The sequence below is a fragment of the Chrysemys picta genome, unplaced genomic scaffold, assembly GCF_011386835.1.
Source record: "Chrysemys picta bellii isolate R12L10 unplaced genomic scaffold, ASM1138683v2 scaf1806, whole genome shotgun sequence".
NCBI lineage: Eukaryota > Metazoa > Chordata > Testudines > Emydidae > Chrysemys > Chrysemys picta.
The window spans coordinates 1-8618 of NW_027054511.1; the positions used below are offsets into that span (position 1 = coordinate 1).

At 55.8% G+C, this 8618-nt stretch overlaps 1 protein-coding gene across 1 annotated transcript; it reads right to left on the reverse strand.

The window, feature by feature from the left end:
• Positions 1–4516: 4516 nt before the first annotated feature.
• On the reverse strand, positions 4517–8135 carry LOC112061543 (uncharacterized). Its single transcript, XM_065580162.1, has 7 exons — positions 8121–8135; positions 7524–7644; positions 6937–7118; positions 6445–6525; positions 6162–6309; positions 5197–5311; positions 4517–4655 (listed from the first exon to the last, which is right to left on the reverse strand). Exons 1-7 carry the CDS (start codon positions 8133–8135, stop codon positions 4532–4534), a joined length of 786 nt encoding a protein of 261 aa, XP_065436234.1. The 3' UTR covers positions 4517–4531.
• Between the last annotated feature and the right edge of the window lie 483 nt (positions 8136–8618).

The following is an 8618-nucleotide window of genomic DNA, read 5'->3' on the forward strand; positions in this document are numbered from 1 at the left end:
TTAATCGTATAGAATCGTATAGGAGGTACGCTAAGTGCTGCATTAGGGGGGCTGTGTTGGTGAGTATCTGAGTGTCTGCTGCTGGGACAGTTGGTCAGTTTGACCGTGTGCTTGATTGCTTGCTTGTTTGTTTGAAAAGTGTGAATTGGGAGTGCTTTGTTCCAGGTGGGCCTTGAGTAGGTCTGACTGGTATATAAGGGCAGTCAGCAGCGAACCAGCTGAGCGGCGAACAGCAGAGGCTAACAGCGGGAGTTTGCCTGGGAGTTCGCTTGGGGAGAGCGCACTGAGGCTTTCATCTGCAGATTTCTCTGAGTAGTTCCTGCAACAGTTGAGGAAGTCCTTAAGAGGACAGTGATATGGAAGGTGAGCGATCAGCTGTTGTAACCTGCACAGGTTGTGCCATGTTTGTCTTTCTTCCACAGGACAGAAGCGACTTTGTCTGTACAAAGTGCAAGCTGGTCTCCATATTGGAAGAGAAGGTTCGAGGGCTGGAGAAACGAGTGTCGACTCTGCGTTGCATAAGGGAAAATGAAGTTTTCCTGGACAGACGTCAGGAGATGCTTCTACGGCCGCAATGTTCTGAAGATTCAGAGCAGGCGCAGCAGGGACAGAAGGATTGTGAGGAGGTTTGGCAGCATGTGACCTCCAGAAGAAGAAAGAGGAGCGTCCATGCACCAGCAATGGACATACAGGTGAGCAATCGTTTCCATGTTCTCTCTACAGGTACTAATGCGGAGAGTGGACTAGATGACCCATCTGAGGGAAGGGAGCAGAAGGAGACTCCACCGATTGGAAGGCAAAAGATGCACTGTCCTAGGGATGGGGGTTCCACGACCACCACTCCCAAGAGGAGGAGGAGGGTGGTGGTGGTCAGGGACTCCCTCCTCAGGGGGACTGAATCATCTATCTGCCGCCCTGACCGGGAAAACCGAGAAGTCTGCTGCTTGCCAGGAGCTAGGATACACGATGTGACGGAGAGACTGCCGAGACTCATCAAGCCCTCGGATCGCTACCCCTTCCTGCTTCTCCACGTGGGCACCAATGATACTGCCAACAATGAAAGGTTTCAGAGTAGCAGCCGTGTTAGTCTGTATCCGCAAAAAGAAGAACAGGAGGACTTGTGGCACCTTAGAGACTAACAAATGCTCTAATAAATTTGTTAGTCTCTAAGGTGCCACAAGTCCTCCTGTTCTTCTTCTTACTGCCAACAATGACCTTGAGCGGATCACTGCAGACTACGTGGCTCTGGGAAGAAGGATAAAGGAGTTTGAGGCGCAAGTGGTGTTCTCGTCCATCCTCCTTGTGCAAGGAAAAGGCCGGGGTAGAGACCGTCGAATCATGGAAGTCAACGAATGGCTACGCAGGTGGTGTCGGAGAGAAGGCTTTGGATTCTTCGACCATGGGATGGTGTTCCAAGAAGAAGGAGTGCTAGGCAGAGACAGGCTCCACCTAACGAAGAGAGGGAAGAGCATCTTCGCCAGCAGGCTGGCTAACCTAATGAGGAGGGCTTTAAACTAGGTTCACCGGGGGAAGGAGACCAAAGCCCTGAGGTAAGTGGGGAAATGGGATCCTGGGAGGAAGCACAAGCAGGAGAGCGCAAGAGGGGAGGACTCCTGTCTCGTGCTGAGAAAGAGGGACGATCGATGAGTTATCTTAAGTGCCTATACACAAATGCAAGAAGCCTGGGAAACAAGCAGGGAGAACTGGAAGTCCTGGCACAGTCAGGGAACTATGATGCGATTGGAATAACAGAGACTTGGTGGGATAACTCACATGACTGGAGTACTGTCATGGATGGATATAAACTGTTCAGGAAGGACAGGCAGGGCAGAAAAGGTGGGGGAGTTGCGTTGTATGTAAGAGAGGAGTATGACTGCTCAGAGCTCCAGTATGGAACTGCAGAAAAACCTGAGAGTCTCTGGATAAAGTTGAGAAGTGTGAGCAACAAGGGTGATGTCGTGGTTGGAGTCTGCTATAGACCACCAGACCAGGGGGATGAGGTGGACGAAGCTTTCTTCTGGCAACTAGCAGAAGTTGCTAGATCGCAGGCCCTGGTTCTCATGGGAGACTTTAATCACCCTGATATCTGCTGGGAGAGCAATACAGCGGTGCACAGGCAATCCAGGAAATTTTTGGAAAGTGTAGGGGACAATTTCCTGGTGCAAGTGCTGGAGGAACCAACTAGGGGCAGAGCTTTTCTTGACCTGCTACTCACAAACAGGGAAGAACTAGTAGGGGAAGCAAAAGTGGATGGGAACCTGGGAGGCAGTGACCATGAGATGGTCGAGTTCAGGATCCTGACACAAGGAAGAAAGGAGAGCAGCAGAATACGGACCCTGGACTTCAGAAAAGCAGACTTTGACTCCCTCAGGGAACAGATGGGCAGGATCCCCTGGGAGAATAACATGAAGGGCAAAGGGGTCCAGGAGAGCTGGCTGTATTTTAAAGAATCCTTATTGAGGTTGCAGGAACAAACCATCCCGATGTGTAGAAAGAATAGTAAATATGGCAGGCGACCAGCTTGGCTAAACAGTGAAATCCTTGCTGATCTTAAACACAAAAAAGAAGCTTACAAGAAGTGGATGATTGGACAAATGACCAGGGAGGAGTATAAAAATATTGCTCAGGCGTGCAGGAGTGAAATCAGGAAGGCCAAATCACACTTAGCGTTGCAGTTAGCAAGAGATGTTAAGAGTAACAAGAAGGGTTTCTTCAGGTATGTTAGCAACAAGAAGAAAGTCAAGGAAAGTGTGGGCCCCTTACTGAATGAGGGAGGCAACCTAGTGACCGAGGATGTGGAAAAAGCTAATGTACTCAATGATTTTTTTGCCTCTGTCTTCACGCACAAGGTCAGCTCCCAGATTGCTGCACTGGGCAGTACAGCATGGGGAGAAGGTGACCAGCCCTCTGTGGAGAAAGAAGTGGTTCGGGACTATTTAGAAAAACTGGACGTGCACAAGTCCATGGGGCCGGATGCGCTGCATCCGAGGGTGCTAAAGGAGTTGGCGGGTGAGATTGCAGAGCCATTAGCCATTATTTTTGAAAACTCATGGCGATCGGGGGAGGTCCCAGATGACTGGAAAAAGGCTAATGTAGTGCCCATCTTTAAAAAAGGGAAGAAGGAGGATCCGGGGAACTACAGGCCAGTCAGCCTCACCTCAGTCCCTGGAAAAATCATGGAGCAGGTCCTCAAGGAATCAATTATGAAACATTTAGAGGAGAGGAAAGTGATCAGGAGCAGTCAGCATGGATTCAAGAAGGGGAAGTCGTGCCTGACTAACCTAATTGCCTTCTATGATGAGATAACTGGCTCTGTGGATGAGGGGAAAGCAGTGGATGTGTTATTCCTTGACTTTAGCAAAGCTTTTGATACGGTCTCCCACAGTATTCTTGCCGCCAAGTTAAAGAAGTATGGGCTGGATGAATGGACTGTAAGGTGGATAGAAAGCTGGCTAGATCGTCGGGCTCAAGGGATAGTGATCAATGGCTCCATGTCTAGTTGGCAGCCAGTTTCAAGTGGAGTGCCCCAAGGGTCAGTCCTGGGGCCGGTTTTGTTTAATATCTTTATTAATGATCTGGAGGATGGTGTGGACTGCACTCTCAGCAAGTTTGCAGATGACACTAAACTAGGAGGCGTGGTAGATACACTAGAGGGTAGGGATCGGATACAGAGGGACCTAGACAAATTAGAGGATTGGGCCGAAAAAAACCTGATGAGGTTCAACAAGGACAAGTGCAGAGTCCTGCACTTAGGACGGAAGAATCCCATGCACTGCTACAGACTAGGGACCGAATGGCTAGGTAGCAGTTCTGCAGAAAAGGACCTAGGGGTCACAGTGGACGAGAAGCTGGATATGAGTCAACAGTGTGCTCTTGTTGCCAAGAAGGCTAACGGCATTTTGGGCTGTATAAGTAGGGGCATTGCCAGCAGATCGAGGAACATGATCGTTCCCCTTTATTCGACATTGGTGAGGCCTCATCTGGAATACTGTGTCCAGTTTTGGGCCCCACACTACAAGAAGGATGTGGAAGAATTGGAAAGAGTCCAGCGGAGGGCAACAAAAATTATTAGGGGTCTGGAGCACACGACTTATGAGGAGAGGCTGAGGGAACTGGGATTGTTTAGTCTCCAGAAGAGAAGAATGAGGGGGGATTTGATAGCAGCCTTCAACTACCTGAAGGGGGGTTCCAAAGAGGATGGAGCTCGGCTGTTCTCAGTGGTGGCAGATGACAGAACAAGGAGCAATGGTCTCAAGTTGCAGTGGGGGAGGTCCAGGTTGGATATCAGGAAAAACTATTTCACTAGGAGGGTGGTGAAACACTGGAATGCGTTACCTAGGGAGGTGGTGGAGTCTCCTTCCTCGGAGGTTTTTAAGGCCCGGCTTGACAAAGCCCTGGCTGGGATGATTTAGCTGGGAATTGGTCCTGCTTTGAGCAGGGGGTTGGACTAGATGACCTCTTGAGGTCCCTTCCAACTCTGATATTCTATGATTCTATGAATAAATGAGGATTAAACTGATAAAATCAAGATTTAAATTTTATTAGAGAACAATAACGCTCGATGCGTTGCCTGCACTGCTCCATCACCAGCTGCATCTGCGGCCCCAGGGCTCTGGCCTGCTCCCGGTCGTGGTCCCGCAGGGCCTGCACCAGGGCTGGGGGAAGAGACGTCAGTGAGGCCCGGAGGAGTTATGGCTTTGGGGGGCGGGGGGAGGGGTGTGCTGAGCTGCTGGGTGGATGCCATGGTCCTGACGCCCCTCAGGCCGGCTCGTGCCCCTTGCAGACCCTGGGAAGGGTCCTCAGGCCGGGGGGCGTCCCCCTGTCCGTCTGGAGCCATGGCGGGGATCTCACCTTGTGCGTCGGTCCCCGGGGAGCCCTGGTGCTGCTGCAGGCTGGCCAACACCTGGCTCTTGTAGCCCAGCTGGGCAGGCAGGGCCAGCAGCTCCTTCTTCAGCTCAGCCATGTGGGGCAGGAGGTGCTCCGGGGCTTTGCTCCCCCCCCCCCCCCCCCGCCCAAGATCACTCCCCATGGGGCTCTAGGGAGGTTTAATGCAGAATAAACTAGGGGGGTGCTCCTGCCCCACCCCCTCCTCCAGGGCCCCCCATCCCATCTCCCCCCAGAAGAGGGTCTCACTCCTGCCCTGTGCAGAGACCTCCCCGCTCCCTGCCCCATTGCTCCACCAAGTGTGCGTCTCACCTTGTAGAGAGGGAAGCCGGAAGCCTGGCACACAGTGAGGAAGGCCCGGTGCTGGGCGAGCGCCGTCCGGCCCAGCCTATGGATGGAGAGCTCGTGGGCCGGGACCTGCTGGGACCTGGAGGCGGGGGACGACTGGGTCATGGCAGCCAAGGATCAGCCCCTGAACCGCCCACTCTCCGGCACCCCCCCCATCCTCACCAGGCACCCCAGCCCAGCCCACCTCCCCCCCTGCTCCCTGGGAAGGGCTGCGGGGCCCCGTCGTCACAGCCGCCTGCCAGGGTATATAGCATTGGTACCCCCTGGAGAGCAGATACCAGTGCAGAGTATTAATACCTCAGAGAGTATCAATGCTCCTCTCACCGCTATAGGCTACCAATGCTCCTAGAGCATTATCAGCCCAGAAAGTATTAATCCTCCCACCCCAAATGTCGGGTACCGATGCTCTCAGATTATTATTAACCGGGAGGGAGTATTCACGGTCCCACCAGAGTATTAAAGCCGCTGCCCCATTCTCAGGGTATTAGCTCTCCTCCCAGAGAACACCGGGTTTTCATTAGTATTCCCCAGCACCAACGCTCCTGCTTGTCTCGATGCCGCTACTGCAGCATTAATACCACTGCCCAAGTACTGATGCTCCTCGCAGAGGACCGGCGCCCCCAGCATGGGGCAGAGAAGCAAAGTATCAGTACTGCTCTGCGGGCACCTACCCCCTCGAACCTGCAGATCTCAGGGCGGGTCCGAGCCCCGTTTCAATGGGGCACAGGCGGGGGGAGGGGGGACAAGATCCCAGGAATCCTGCATACCCCAAGTCCAGTAGTGGGGGGATGGGGGGCACAGCCCTCCATCCAAGGTACTCCCCCTAAGGCCGGGAGCTCCCCCCATATGGGGATCCAGCCCCTGGGGCACCCCAAGAGAGGACGGGGGGGACGGGGCAGTTCAGACAGAGCGGGGGGTGGGGGACTCACCCCAGGAGGCTGCGGCGCAGAAGGCAGGGGAGGGCGATGGCCCCCAGCTGCCGGACCTCGCGCTCCACCCCCCCCCGTGCAGCCGCTGCGACTCCAGCGTCACGTCCTGCTCCGGGCCCAGCAGCTTCCTCTGCACGAAGGCCTGGACCTGAGAGAGAGTGGGGGGAGACCATGCTGGTGCCCCTCAGTCCCAGCCCTGGGCTCCACTCCCCCAGCCCTGCCGGTACCCCTCAGTCTTGCCCCACAGCCTCCTCCTTAGTGCGGGCGGGTGGGGGTGTCTCACCTCGGCCTGGTCCTTGCGGAGCTGGGATTTGATGTAGGAGGTGCCTTTGATCAGCGCCCAGACGTGCTGCTGCTTTTCGCCCTGGGTGGATTGGGGGGGAGGGGGGGTTTCAGTCCTGGGGTTGCTTCGAGACAGTGTCCCTGCTCCCCCTGTGCCAGCAAGGCACCCCTATATTCAGCCCCGCAATCCCTCCCTTTCCCCCCAGAAGGCACCCCCATCCTCCCACAACTTGTCCCCTCCCTCCCTTCCCCCATCATCCCCACACCCCTATATTCCCCCCCAGCATGCACCCCCTCTACTTCCTTCCCCCTAGGCCAGCCAGGTACCCTGTGGATCCCCCTCCAAGAATCCTCCACCCATGGGCCCCTTCCCAGCCAACCCCGCCCATATCCTAGTGTGTGCCCTATTGTCCCCCTACTCCCCAGGCAGATCCCATGTCCAGAGGCTGTCCTGCTCTAACACCCAGATTCCCCCCCCCCCCCCCGTACTCACCACCAGGTGGCGGAAGTCCAAGATGCGCTGCCGCTTGCTCTGCAAGGCCTGCAGCTCGGCGTGGCGGGCACTCGCCTCCCGCTCCAGCTCCCGGCAGCCCCGGTGCAGCCCATCCCGCAGCCCCGCCAGCCGCACAGCCCGCAGCTCCAGCACTGCCTTGGGGGCCGGGCGGGATAGGCCGGCTCAGTGGGCAGATGGGGACCAGCAGGGGGCGCACTCTGTAGGTCTGGGGCGGGGGGACCACATGGGCAGGGAATCTTCCCAGCAGGGGGCACTCTCCCAGGGGTGGGTGGTCACCGACTATGCAGGAGGGACCCTGGGTGGTGGGGATGTCTCCCCGGCAGGGGGTGCCCACCACAGGCCCCAACAGCACAGGGGGACCCCACGGAACAGGGTAGTCTCCCCAACAGGGAGCGCTCTCCAGGGGGCCCTCACAGCCCAGGGGGACCCCTGGAGCGGGAAGTCTCCCCAGCAGGGGACGGTCTCCCAGGAGTGGGTGGTCACCAACTGTGCAGGGGTGAGCCCAGAAGGCAGGGTGTCTCCCAGGGGCTGGGGCAGCTACCTGGCAAGGATGGCGCGCTCCGAGCCGTCCGCCAGCAGCCGGTGCATCTCCTGGAGGAGGGAGGCCAGCTGGGCAGTGCCGCGCTGCTCCCGGGCCTGTAGGGGGAGCTGTTGCACCCACAGCTCCTCACACCTGCTCCAGCCTTCCTGCAGCCAGGGGGAGGGAGCAGTTAAGGAGGGGCCACGGGACACTGCCCCCTCCCCCACTATATCCCAGCTGGAGATATGGCCCTGAGGTCCCCCTGCAGTCCCTGTGACCCCCCAGCACTGAGATATAGTCCCCTCCCCCGCTATATCCCAGCCCCTGGAACCTCCAGCCCCCAGATGTTCCCCCCCTCCCCCTGCACTATATCCTACCCGTTCGGACTGCCCAGCCCCCAGATGCAGCCCTGCCTGCCCCGCCCCATGTCCCCACTCTAGGGTGACCAGATGTCCTGATTTTACAGGGACAGTCCCGATTTTTGGGTCTTTTTCTTATATAGGTTCCTATTACCCCCCACCCCCGTCCCGATTTTTCACATTTGCTGTCTGGTCACCCTACCCCACTCCCCTGTATGAGGCCCCGGACCGAGGGCAGGGCTGCTGGTGTAGATCAATCTCTGATAATTTTCATATGACTTTACATTGTGCCTCTTCATATAACCTTGTGGTGGGTCTACCCACGTGTGACCTCTGTTTTCATGGAACTTTGTATCAAAGCCTCATTTAGAAACTTTGCATTGCCCTTGGTATAATATTATAGCCCCTCAGGATAGAATAAGATAGAAGAAAAATTTCTTTTTGCTAGCAGTAGAACAAGAGCTCTCCCCCCCCCCCCACTCTTAATCAATTGCCCTGCTGAATGAATGAGGTGTGGATGAGCAAGGCATGGAAGGCAGCACCTCCAGACAGCCTTAACCCTTGGAGAGGGGCTGGGAGCCAGACCCAAGGACAATAAAACGTGTCAAGTGGGCTCATTAAAGACAAGCAGACATACTGACAGGCCTCCGGGGTTAGAAGCAAGCACCTTCTTTTGGAAACACCCTCTTTGCAGCATTGGGACAACACTCAAAAGAAAGCAGCACAAAGGACCAATGGACACAGACACAGAGTTTGAATCTGGTCTAGATTTGCATAAGAGG